The 13913-nt window shown below is 42.0% G+C and overlaps 1 protein-coding gene across 4 annotated transcripts in view; it reads right to left on the bottom strand.

The window, feature by feature from the left end:
* TRIT1 (tRNA isopentenyltransferase 1) overlaps positions 1–12360 on the bottom strand; it is a 42906-nt gene extending 30546 nt beyond the window's left edge. For all 4 annotated transcript variants that reach the window (XR_007455043.1, XM_049618695.1, XM_049618696.1 and 1 more), the window contains exon 1: positions 12180–12360. Coding sequence is in view for 3 of the 4 variants with exons in the window: in XM_049618695.1 (XP_049474652.1) it covers positions 12180–12353 (174 nt within the window). In the remaining variant the exon portion in view is untranslated. The remainder of the gene's footprint in view (positions 1–12179) is intronic.
* Between the last annotated feature and the right edge of the window lie 1553 nt (positions 12361–13913).

Here is a 13913-nt window from a genome sequence, read left to right as displayed (position 1 = left end):
TTTTGACAGAAGTACAAAGGCAATTTAATGGAGAAAGGATAGCCTTTCAAAATCAGTGCTGGCACAACTGGATGTCCATAATATCATACCTTATACAAAAATTTATTCAGAACAGCTCACAAACCTACATGTAAAATGCAAAACTATACAATTTTTCTTTAAATAATACTTCTCTTAAAAATGGTGAGGGGCGCCTGGGTGGCTCAGTTGGTAAAGCTTCTGACTTTGGCTCAGGCCATGATCTTGCGGTTCGTGAGTTCAAGTCCTGCGTCCGGCTCTGTGCTGACAGCTCAGAGCCTGGAGTCTGCTTCAGATTCTATGTATCCCCCTCTCTCTGCCCCTTCCCCATGCTCTTTCACTAGCTCTCGCTCTCTCAAAAATAAATAAAACATTTAAAACTTTTTTAAAAAATGGCAAGAAAATCTGCATGACCTTGGGGTTGCCAATGAGTTTTTAGGGTAGGAAACCAAAGACACAATCCATAAAAGAAAAAAAAAACTGGACTTTGTGAAAATTTAAAACTTTTGTTCTGTCAAAGACAGTGAAGAAAATGAAAAACAAATAAGCCACAGAGCAGGAGAAAATACTGGCAAATAACAAATCTAATAAATAATTTGTACCCAGGATATATAAAGAACTCTTAAAAGTCAAGAATAAGACAAACACATCCACCAAAAAATCTGACAAACACTTCAAAGACACACAGATGGCAAATAAGCATATGAAAAGATGCTCAACATCATTAGCCTTTAGGGAAATGTAAATTGACCACCCTGAGATACCAGTACATACCTATTAGAATTGCTAAAATTTAAAAAAAAAAAAAAAAAAAAAGACAATAGCAAATCCTGGGGAGGATACAGAGGAACAGAAATTCTCATTCACTGCTGGTAGGAATGCAAAATGGCACAGCCATTTTGGAAAATCCTTTAAGGGCTTCCTATAAAGTTAGACCATCGGCACATGAATGTTTATAACAGCTTTCTTTATAAGTGCTAACAACTGGAAATTCAGATGTCCTCTCTTAGGTGAATGGGCATACTATGGTACATCCATACAATGGAATGACACTTAGCAATAAAGAGTAATGGACTTGGGAGATTTAAAAGGTACTTTTTGCTAGGTGAAAAAGTCAGACCCCAAAGGCTGCATATTGTATGATTCCATGTACATTACATTCCAGAAAAGGCAAAAAACAAGGGGATGGAAAACAGATCAGTGGTTGTTGAAAGGTGGGGTAGGTAGAAGAGCTGACTACAAAGAGGCCATACAAGAAAATGTTTAGAGTGACGGAACTGTTTAGTACGGTACTGTGATGGTGGATACCTGACTGTGCATTTGTCAAAACCCATAAAACTGTACTCAACAAAGAATGCACTTTACTGTATGCAATTTAAAAAAACAAAACAGGGGCGCCTGGGTGGCTCAGTCGGTTGGGCGGCCGACTTCAGCTCAGGTCACGATCTCGCGGTCCGTGAGTTTGAGCCCCGCGTCGGGCTCTGGGCTGATGGCTCGGAGCCTGGAGCCTGCTTCCGATTCTGTGTCTCCCTCTCTCTCTGCCTCTCCCCCGTTCATGCTCTGTCTCTCTCTGTCTCAAAAATAAATAAAAAACGTTAAAAAAAATTTAAAAAAATAATAATAAAATAAAATAAAAAAACAAAACAAAAAAACAACTTCTGGGGAACCCAGGATAGAATGCAGACTGCAATAAATGAATCTACCTGTGTTACAAATGCACAGCATTACCTCACTGAAGGGCAGTGGAGGGGGAAAAAAAGGAGCTTACCTAAATAACTGTGTATAACATTATGACTAGATACTATAGGCTAAAATGAACAAAAAGAACCGTACACAAACATTATACCTAATTGGTAAATTGTTGGGGCGGCTGGGTGGCTCAGTCAGTTGGGGCATCTGACTTTGGCTCAGGTCGTGATCTCACAGTTTGTGAGTTCGAGCCCCACGTGGGGCTCTGTCCTGTGGGACTTTGTCCTGAAAGCTTGAGCATGGAGCCTGTTTCAGATTCTGTGTCTCCCTCTCTCTCTGCCCCTCCCCCAGTCGTGCTCTGTCTCTCTCTCTCAAAAATAAATAAACATTAAAAAAATTTTTTAACTGGTAAGTTTCTTACATAAGTAAAAAAAAAAAAAGTACTGAAACTACTTTACAAGTTGCATAAATAAATAAATTATAGCCAATGAGAAGCCAAATTTCTTACTCTCTGAGAAAGAGAACACAAATAGAGAACATTGGGATGGATCCTGTGGTGCCAGAGTAGAGTCAGAGATATTTGTATAAACACATGTTTATTTTCATATATATGTAGATAGATACAGATATAAACATAGATATTTGTGTATACAAGGATTAGTGTACATAAGCATGTTTCCTAGCTTTTTCCACCAAAGAGACAAGAAACAATGATATCCCAATAGCAACAAACACACCCAGCATCCAGATTTTAGTTTCATTTTTTTTTTATTAAAAAAAATTTTTAATATTTATTTTTAAGAGAGAGAGAGACAGTGGGAGAGGGGCAGACAGAGACACACATACACACACACAGGATCTGAAGCAAACTCCAGGCTCTAGCTGTCAGCCAGAGCCTGACCGAGAGGCTTGAACTCACGAACCCGTGAGATCATGACCTAAGCCGAAGTTGGACGCCTAACCAACTGAACCACCCAGGAGCCCCAGATTTTGGTTTCTAAATACCATTCACACAAAAAAACAAACAAAACAAAAGAAAAACATTCACCAATAAAAGGAATCAGGGCTCCTTGGGAAAATGGCTGATTCTAGGGCTGGGGCAAGACAAACATAAGCTGGGAGCATCTTGCAGTGCCAGAAAGGAAGTACTAAACAAACAAACATGGAGGCATGCCAAAGGACACAGAGTCAATATGAAAGAGCGCTCAATAACCAAAGTTGGAATAATCTGAGCAACAAAACAACACTGTATTGGATTATAACCCAAAGAATAAAATAAATATCCATACTGATACAAGTAAATGATGTAAATAAGTGAGGAAAAAGGACAAATCATTCCACAAAAATTACAACTCATAAAAGTAGAAGGAATGAAGTAAATTATCATAGTAACTGCAGCAGGAATGATCCACTGACAGATCCTAAAATTAGTGAGTGAAACTTTAAGGAAAAACAGGACATCTGAATTGTCTCAAAGTATCTCCTCTAAAATATTTATTAATTATTGTGGTGCTTTTAACATACATCCACACATTCTTGGATATTCCTCCCTTCAGGAGGTAGAGATTAAATCCCCTCCCCTTCAATATGGGCTGGACTTAGCAAGTCATTTCTAACAAATGGGGCTTCACAGTGGCAAAATCTGGCAGATGCAACCCAAACCAAACAATCAAGGTTAACGTTAACAGCACCAGAAACAAGTCATGTTGACATCATACCCTGATATGATGTAATGAGAAGGGTATGCTTTCCCCAAACCTGTAATGCCAGTGTAATCATGAGAAACCCAAATTAAGAAGCATTCTACAGGGGCGCCTGGGTGGCTCAGTCGGTTAAGCGTCCGACTTCGGCTCAGGTCATGATCTCACGGTCCGTGGGTTCGAGCCCCGCGTCGGGCTCTGTGCTGACAGCTCAGAGTCTGGAGCCTGTTTCAGATTCTGTGTCTCCTTCTCTCTGTGACCCTCCCCTGTTCATGCTCTGTCTCTCTCTGTCTCAAAAATAAATAAACGTAAAAAAAATTAAAAAAAAAAAAAAGAAGCATTCTACAAAACAGCTGACAAGTACCCTTCAACAGTTTTGAAGTCATAGACTGGAAGAGTCTGAGAAACTGTCACAGATTGGAGGAAACTAAACAGACACGAAAACGAAATGCAATGTGGGACCCTAGATGGGATCCTGAAACAGAATAAGGACATTAGTAGATAACTAGTGAGAACCAAGTAAGGTCTACAGTTAACAGTACTGTACCTATGTCAATTTCTTAGTGTTGGCAAATGTACCATGATGATGCAAGATGTTAATTTTAGGAGAAGATAGGTAAAGGGTATACAAGAACTCTCTCTACTATCTTTGAAACTCTTGTGTAAATCTATAATTACTTCAAAATTTAACAACCAATAAAGTAGAACAGGGTTTCTTAACCTCAGTACAATATATTACTATTTTGGGCCAAATAAATCTTTGTTGTGAGGAGCTGTTTTATGCAAAGTAGGATGTTTGGCAGCATTCCTGGTCTCTACCCAATATATGTCAAGGACCAACCTCCCCAGTTGTTACAACCAAAAATGTTTCCAGAAATTGCAAATGTCCCCTGGGGGGCAAAATGACCCCATATTGAGACCACTGATGTACAGTTGTGTAACATTAACACATAAAGTTATCCATAACATACTGCTAAGAGTGGGGGGAGAGCAGGACACAGAAGAATAGCAAATGTATGAGTCAATTTATGTACAAACATACACACATAAATGGAACCTTCAGGACATTATGCTAAATGAAACAAGCCAGTCACAAAAGAGACAAATATTATATGATTCCATTTATATGAGGTACGTAAGAGCAGTCAAAATCATAGACATAGAACGTGAAATGGTGGTTACCAAGGGCTAGGAGGAAAGAGGAACGGGGAGGTACTGTTTAACGAATACAGAGTTTCAGTTTTATAAGACAAAAAGTTATGGAGATAGATGGTGTGATTATGGTTACACAGCATTATGAACGTACTTAATACCATTAAGCTGTACAGTTAAAAATGGTTAAGATGAAGGTATCTGGCTGGGTCAGTTGGCCGAGAATGTGACTTTTAATCTCCAGGTCGTGAGTTCAAAAGCCCAATGTTGGCCGTAGAGGTTTTTTTAAGTTAAAAAAAAAAAAAAAAAAAAATTGGTTAAGGTGGTAAATTTTATGTGTATGTTACCACAGTAAAATTGGGAATAAAAACAAAAAAACACATAAGCACATTTGCAAAAATACACAAATGTCTGAAAGGATGTGCACCAGCATATTAAAATGTTGAACCTTTGATGCCAAGACTATGGTGACACTTCCTTTGTACTTTTCTGTTATTTGGATTTTTTTTTCAAAAACCAAAATCCTATTGATTCTGTCTCTAAAATGTCGAAATGGTTACTTCTCCCCAGCCACAGACCAACTCCAGCCCCTCTCACCCAGGCTAATGCAACCAAATCCTAAGCTGTTTATCACTCTCTAACCCACTCTCCATCAGAGTTACCCTATGTAACAGATTTGCTATCACTTCCAAATTTAAAACGCCACGCCTCCTGGCATTCCTTTCAAGGGCCTCTGCAACTTGTTCACAGGGTCCTGTATTTTTAGTTTTACCTCTTACTACTGTTCCTCAAGTATCCTCCATGCCGGATAATTCCTGGTCATTCCTTGAAAACATACCATACACTTTTATTCTTCCTTTACTTTGCTCATGCTGTTCTTTTGTCAGGAATAGTCTTCCTCCTCTGTCTGATAAAATGTATACAGTGGGTACAGGGGAAAAGAATGGGATGCAGGATGAATGGATAAATAAGTAAGAAGACGTGGGGGAAAAATATAGAATAGCACAGAGACAGAATTCAAGAAAGGAATTTTCTGGATGGGTGAGATAATGATAGTGCCTACCTGATAAGGCTGTGATGAGACTAAGTGAGATAATACGTGTCAAACTTTTAGAACAGTACCTGGCATACAGACTATTATTGCTTACTACGTTGCTGCTATTATTATTATGACTGTTCATGGTGTAGTGGTATGAGCCTGAACTCTGGATGCCACAATGAGGAAGCAGCAGTGGTGAACCTGTAGCTCCGAACCAGGGCTCCAAAGGTAAGCAAGGCGGTAAAGAGGACCCCAGTCTGATTCAAGTTTATCTAAAGAATTCAAACTACACAAGAAACCAAAACCAATTTAGTTAAGACACATACAAGTAGATACGAATCACATACGTGAATTCTTACATACCCCAAGTAACTTTTACCCCTAGAACATACATTCCTTTTGAAGAAGAGCTATTTCAACACCCTGCCCCAGGCCCTGAAGCCTCAGGGCAGCACCTCACCCTCACAAATATGAACCTGCAAGTCCCATTTGTGCCCTCCCACGATTTCTCATTTGGCCAGTAGTGACTTCTCTTTCCTTACAAAACATCGAAGGTTTGATTCCAAAGTTCTTCCCATCGCTGCAAAAAGGTGAACATACAGTATATGAACAACCCACCAAGGTGAATACTTTAGCCAAAGGAAAACTACATTCAGTCACAATGGAGGTGAATCAAGGAATCTAGAGACACAGACAGATTTTTGGGAGGAGGCAAAACTTTTGAGACTTCCTTCTTAGCTTCTTGTCATGCTCAGTTGTTTTTTTTTTAATGTTTATTTATTTTGAGAGCAAGAAGGAGCGTACAAGTGGGGGAGGGGCAAAGGGAGAGGGAGAGAGAATCCCAAGCAGGCTCAGCACAGAGCACGACATGGGCTTTGATCCCACAGACTGTGAGATCATGACCGGAGCTGAAATCAAGAGTCGGATGCTCAACCAACTGAGCCACCCAGGCACCCCCAGCCTCAGTCTTTTTTTTTTTTTTTTTTCTTAAAAGATCACCTCTGTTCAGTTGTGGCAAGCAGCCTCCAGACAGCCCCCATCTCTCCTGGTTAACAGGTTTTTGTGGCTTTTATATCGTGTCCTACTAAGCCACCGTGATTCACACTCCCTTCTCTCCTTTCATATCCCTCTCCCATGCATCCCTGATCTCCCTTGAGCACTATCAGACAAACAGTCCTTTGGTTTAAAAAAAAAAAAAAAAATACTGCTCCTAAATTATGTCTCGAAGCAGACAAAAAGAACCCAGACTCCACATCTATTAGATGACACATAGGCTGCTCACTAGTCAGACTGCCAAAAATCATTTGCTTCTGCTCTTGTAGGTTTAGACAAACATAAAGGGAACAGTGCTCCTATGTATGACTACTGCTTCTCCACAGGACTTGAAGAACTAAGGCATTAGGGATACTTCCTCTCTATAAACCCAAATAGAACACTTTGTTTATTTATCTCGTGGCATATAGTTGGCAGTCTGTATTTCCAGGCAGTCATTGTACATCTTTTGGCAAGTGCCTTCATGTTTCTCAGTACAATGTTTCATCCAGTCACTGAAGGCGATGCATTGTACCTTGAATTTACATGCCAAGAAAAAGACTCAGTCTGAAAAGAAGACCTTCAGTATCATCTTCCTGCAGTATATTAGACACTACAGAGGAGTTACAAGACCCAGATCCAATTCCCAGGTGTACCAGTGTCTTGCAGCGTGATCTCTAGTGTGTTCTTTAATCTTCTGTGCCTCAGTTTTTCCATCCTGGAAAGCAGGGATTGTATTACCTGACCGTCCTTAAATTTAGACTCTTACTGCTGACTAACAATATTCATGTTTCTATAATTTGTGAAATCGGCACTTGGAAAACTCAGGAAATTAAGCACAAATGTTGTTTCTCACTATAATCACACCTGCCAGGCAGAAATCCAAAGTAGAGCCCAGCAGGAGTCCCTAAGCAAGTAATCCCTCAGAGAGTGTTTCTGACTTCCCACTCAACAAATCAAGTGCATGAGAATGGGAAGCAAGAAGCCAGGCAGGACCTTCACATGCTACATGGCTACAGAAGCAAGTCATTATCTGTTGGGCTCCAGGACAATATTATCACCCTAGATATACTACCCTAAACATTGTGGTTTTCCGTTGAAGAAGCTACCTCGATATACTTACTCAATGTTCACAAAAAAACAATCACTTTCCCTGGATGGGAAATGCCCCAACAGGGGTTGCCTTGGGATCACCCTACAGTTAAGGCAGAACAAAAGGATAACGAAACAAGTATGAGGTGCTAGACAAGTTAAGATTTAAGACAGTGTTTTACAATCCTTTTTGAATTACTAGTATACTTGTGAAATATGAAATTCTGGACATCATTCCAAAAGTGATTATTAAAAAGCAAATATTTGTTTTTTAAAAGATCAACTTGGAAGCCTGAAAGAACTTTCTAATTATCACACTTTCCATTTGGTCATCCTTTGGTCTGTCTGTGTGGCTGTACAACAAAGTTTACGTCTCCGACTAGGCTCTCCACAAGGCCAAGTTTCTCCTTTGTTTCAGTAAACATTCTCTGCCTTTAGTATCATTAAATTATTGACATTAAATTATACCTCTTAGTTGCAGCAAGTTTTATCCCCATAGGCAATGCCTCGTGTGGCCACCACTCAGCTCAACACTCCATTTGACAGACATCACTATGAATTCACACTATGATTCACAATATGAATCCTCAAATACATTTTACATCCTGATCAAAATGGAGCACACTCCTGTGAAAGAAGAGTGGCGTACAAGTTAAGAAATACTCTCTAATGACTGAACACCACAGCTCCTGCCTCATCTAAAGGGGATGGCTTTGTGTGGATAAGGCAGTAGACGTGGAAAGTAAACACCTATGTTCAACTCCAGGTTTGCTACTTACTGCCAGACCTTACTGCAAGGCCTGTTGTCTTACCTGTGAAATGACAATGATATTTACCTTACGAGGTAAGGTAGAATAAAAAGCATATGTAAGTATTTTATAAACAAATTTGCTATGCAAATTTAAGTTGTTATTATCATTCTGCCTGTGTATTTATTTGAAATTGAAAATGCTCTTTCAAGGAGCTGGTAATCCAACATTAAGAACGTCCTTTTGTACACCTGAAACTAATGTGCCATTGCGTATCAACTATACTTCAATTCTTTCTTTAAATGTCCTTTTTGTTCACACACTTATAAAAATTCTGAGTCAACCTCAAGTCACTAAAAAGCACCATCTCCCTCCACTGGATAAAAAAACACGTAACAGGGGCATGGTAAGCAAAGGCAGAATGAAGAACTGCATATAACCCCATAAATGGGGCAGAGATACTTTATATCATTATTTGGACTGAAAAGTAAAATCAAAGGTCAAAGTTCTCCAATGGGAATCAAGAGGAAATGATACAAATATCCACAGTACAATCAAAACTAAACACAACCTATAGCCAGTTCAGGAGGCTCAATAATCTTCAAAGTGTTTTCATACATTAATTAATCCTTGTGGTGTCCCTAGGACAAAAGAAATGTAATTCCCATGCTCTAGTTACTTATATAACCACACGAAAAATCTGAATGGATCAAGATGTGCCATTTTAATACGGCAAGTCAACAAACACTTCATCAAATATTAAGGGTCTGCCGTATCATCAGCACTATATGAGGCTCATTGTCCCATACACATGACCTGTTTTACAGTCAACAAAACCTCTAGCAACCTCAACCTTACGGCACACAGCTGTGAGTAGAGAAAGATTTCTGAGAAATGGGTAATAGCTGTTAAAGAGCTATATACAACACTCATTGCCAGAACCCACTAACTTACTTAAAAATAAATGTAAAATTAAGGGGTGCCTGGGTGGCTCAGTCAGTTAAGCGTCTGACTTTGGCTCAGGTCATGATATCTCACGGTTTTTGAGTCTGAGCCTCGCGTCCAGCCAGCTCTGTGCTGAGAGCTGGAACCTGCTTCAGATTCTGTGTCTCCCTCTCTCTCTGCCCTTCCCCCGCTCACACTGTCTCTTTCTCTCTCTCTTTCAAAAAAAACAAACATTAAAAAAAATTATTTTAAATAAATGTAAAATTAGGATGACTTACTGAGAACACTCTCGACAGGGCTACGTGTGGTGTTTGAGGAAGATGGGAACAGGGAGCAGTGGTGTGTTTTTTAAATAGGAGGATCAGAGAAAGCCTCATAAGGTGACATCTGAGTAAAGATGTGACTGAAGACAGAAAGCAAGCCACGTGGTTAAACAGATGAAGAAGTTCCACCAGGCAGAGGCAGTCAGTGCAAGAGTCCTGAAACGGCTCATACCTGTTACACTCTCCACCCCCCAACAGACTTTCCCCTTGGAAGTCCTGCTGCCACCCCCACTGTGCCGTGCCAAACCTTCCTGACTTCCTGCCCTGCTCACCATACTCTCCCAGGCCCACAAACCTGAATCCTGAATCACATGGTGTGCATTATTCTTTCAGCGATCAGTGGTCAACTCACTTTGACATGATGACATCTTTCTTTTCCCCTGCATTCCTAACACCCACCCCCAAATCCAATTCATCAGGCACACTATTCACAGATGAATGCTTCTTACACACTGCCTTCCTTCATCATATTACTCATCCCCCATTCCACAATATCTGCAAAACCTAACGAACAGCCTCCTTTCACCATCCTACATACACACATGCCCATTTCACCTTCTAAATCTTCCTTCATGTTCTCTCCTTTGACATAATGCCTTTCTTCTTTCTTATCTATCCAAACTTCACCTTTCAAGTCCCTTTTCAGAGAGCTTTCCGTGACTAACCACACGTCTTTGTTGACTTCTTCTCCCTTCTCAGAAACTGTATGCTTTAGCATAAAATCTAACATTTGCAGTCTCTCTCCTCCCTGCCCCATCCACCTTGCAGAGCATCATTAGTATCACAGTTCAAACAATACTTCTGCTTTATTTCATGTTTAGCTGGACTAAAACTCCTTGAGGAGAGGCATTATGGTTTTTCTCTCCAAAAGGGCCTTGCGGAAAATAGCACCTGTCATGTTTTTAGCACTCCGTGCCGTACGTTGTATTAAGTGCTTTACACACTCTATCATGTTAATCATCACAATTATGTTGCGCTGATACTCTTCTTCCTATTTTACAGAAGAAACAAAGGCGCAAAGAGTTCAGGCTGAAATCACATACCTTAGAAAAGACAGGGCTGGGATTTGAGGTGAAGTCTGGATCTTGAAGTTGACACATCGTAGAGGTTGCAAACAAACATTTGTTGAATTATACTAATCATTTCATGTGTGTTGATGGGTCATGTCCCTCCAAATGAAACCATGCCCCGAGGTTTACGGGGTGCAGTGGGAAGGACTGCCCTTCCTTGCCGAGTACCCATCAGGTAGGGGCTAGACTCAGTGCCAGGCATTTCACACTCAAGCACCTCATTTACTCCAAAACCTCATCAACTGTAAATTATCCTCAATAAATAGCGTTTGTAATTCCTCCATCACAGATTTACCCCAAATGTCACCCACTCTCAACCCGAGGCCAAATGCACCCAGGTGCTGTGTGTAGTACACACTCCTTCTGGGCTTTTCCTCTAACTCAGGGAAGAGGACAAAGCCTCCCGACTCCCATCAGCCAGAGTAGGTTAAAAAACCTCTAACCTCAACTTACACAAATATTTGCCAAGTGCATGGCCCCCGCCTTCTTCAGGACCCTGCTCTTCATTCTAAAACTCATGATCTCGGGGCGCCTGGGTGGCTCAGTCGGTTGGGCGTCCGACTTCAGCTCAGGTCACGATCTCGCGCTCCGTGAGTTCGAGCCCCGCTTCGGGCTCTGGGCTGATGGCTCAGAGCCTGGAGCCTGCTTCAGATTCTGTGTCTCCCTCTCTCTCTGCCCCTCCCCCGTTCATGCTCTGTCTCTCTCTGTCTCAAAAATAAATAAACGTTAAAAAATAATTTTTAAAAAAAATAATAAAAAATAAAACTCATGATCTCACCTACTAAGCACCACAGCCCTGAGGGCAGGTGGCATTTTTTCCACTTTACAGATACGTTAAGCTCACGTGGCCGACGCACATCCGGAACTAGAATCCAGGTCTCGATGAATATCCATCCTGTTCCATACCCTCACGAGGCACTCATAGATGGTAACCAACTTAAACCGGTGTCGCTGAATACTCTAAGTAGCAAAGGCTCTGCGATAATTTTCATTCAAAAGATATTTATTGGACGCCTGTCAACCTTGTAGGTTCAAATGCTATCTCCTCCCCTTAGTCGCTGTGTGACACAGAGAAAACCGTTCCATCTCCCTAGGTGAATTTTCTCACGCGCAAATGGAGAGAACAGAATCTACCGACAGCAAGGTCGTGAGAAGTAAATGAGATGAGGAAAGCCAATCAATCGCCCGGCACTACGTCTGGCACATGGTGGGTGGGCACCTAGTAATTATGGGTTCCCTTCACCTGCCCACTCGGTCCCACAAGCCTCAGGGTTCGCCCACTACACCCATGCGACAGGGTATCCACTCCGCCAGAGGCCCGCACGCGGCCTCTGGGTTTCACAGGCCCGTGGACAGCCGCACTGTCATACCTGCATGGAGTCAGCGCTGACGATTTCGCCACCGAGCCGCTGGCCTAGCTGCAACGCCAGGGTGGATTTGCCGGTGCCGGTCGCCCCAAGAATCACTACAAGAGGCAGTGTCCGTTGCAGACCCCGTAGCCCGGAACCCACAGAAACTGCTCGTGCAGCCGCTACCGCCGCCATCTTGAAGATATCTGCGCTTGTGCAGGAGCAGCTGTCCCCATGGCAACCGTCAGTGCGCCTGCGCAGACCTAGGACTCCGTTAGGATGAGTGGAGAGGTGGGAGCGGCGCGACCAAGACTTCGGAGCTTGAGAGGCTCTCGACCCGACTGCCCTCAACTAGCTGGTGCCAGCGCCTCAACTCTCTCCTCTCCCGTTTTTGTTGTTTTAACAACTGGTAATCAATTTATTAAAAAGATTTTTTTAACCCTCTCCTCTCTTAAATGGGGGATGGCAATCCTATCTCAAATCTATCCGTTATTTCTTCCTTTCACGGCAGCTAGTTCTTTTCTTCATACCACTAATTACAGTATAAAATTATATACTGACTCCTATGTATTGTCTGACTTCCACCCCAGGCTGTTAGTTCCATAAAGGCAAGGAACAGATTCTGCCTAGGTCTAGGTCACTGCTAATATCTCCAGTGCCTAGCACAGTGCCTGATGCAGAACAGGCATTGTTAAATGGAGAAGAGAACGGTTTGCCTACCTAGTGCTGGAGCCACTGAACTAGAAGTGTGGTGTTCTCCAGAATCAGATCTGCCTAGTTCTTAGGCAAGGGCAGCTGCTCTAATGTTTTTATCCCACAAAACAAACCCAGACACAGAAGGAAGGACAAAATCTTCCATCTCTTTAGCAAAAGGATGCAAACGATGGATTGAGAACAGAGAAAAGCAAGTAAACAACCCACAAAATATGAACAGGAAGAATAAGGAAGGCAGAAAGGATAAAGTAGGAACCCTCAGATGAAAGTGAAGACCAGGGGCACCTGGGTATTCAGTGTCTGACTTCAGCTCAGGTCAGGATCTCACAGTTTATTGGATCGGGCCCCATGTTGGGGCAGTCTGTGCTGACAGCTGGGAGCTGAGCCTGGAGCCTGCTTTGGGTTCTCTGTCTCCCTCACTCTCTGCCCCTCTCCTGCTTTCTCTCTCTCTCTTTCTCAAAAATGAATAAACATTAAAAAAAAAAAAAAAGGCAGAGACCAGAAGACCGAAATTCAAGAACCACAACCTTTAAGAAAGGGCTTCGAAATGATAGAGCTGGTTTCAAATCCCAACTCTCCTACTTACCAGCTGCTGCATGGCCTCACTTTACCTCTTAGCCTCAGTTTTCTTTTGTTTAATGTTTATTTATTTTTTTAAGTTTATTTATTTATTTTTGAGAGACAGAGAGAGAGCGCAGGGGAGGGGCAGAAAGAGAGGGAGTCAGAATCCCAAGCAGGTTCCACACCGTCAGCACAGAGCCTGATGTGGGGCTCGAACTCACAGAACTGTGAGATCAGACACTTAACCAACTGAGCCACCCATGTACCCCTTAATGTTTGTTTATGTATTTATTTTTAGAGAGAGAACACGAATCAGCAGGGGAGGGCTGGCGGGGGGGGGGGGGCGGAAGACAGAGAGAGAGAGAATCCCAAAGCAGGTTTTGCACTGTCAGCACAGAGCCTGACACAAGGCTCAGACTTGCGAATCATGAGATCATGACCCGGGCCAAAATCCAAGAGTCAGATGCTTGACCAACTGAG

This window comes from Panthera uncia (genome assembly GCF_023721935.1).
Source record: "Panthera uncia isolate 11264 chromosome C1 unlocalized genomic scaffold, Puncia_PCG_1.0 HiC_scaffold_4, whole genome shotgun sequence".
Taxonomy (NCBI): Eukaryota; Metazoa; Chordata; class Mammalia; order Carnivora; family Felidae; genus Panthera; species Panthera uncia.
The sequence above is the reverse complement of the archived record's forward strand: the minus strand, read 5'-3'. Positions and strand labels throughout refer to the sequence as shown.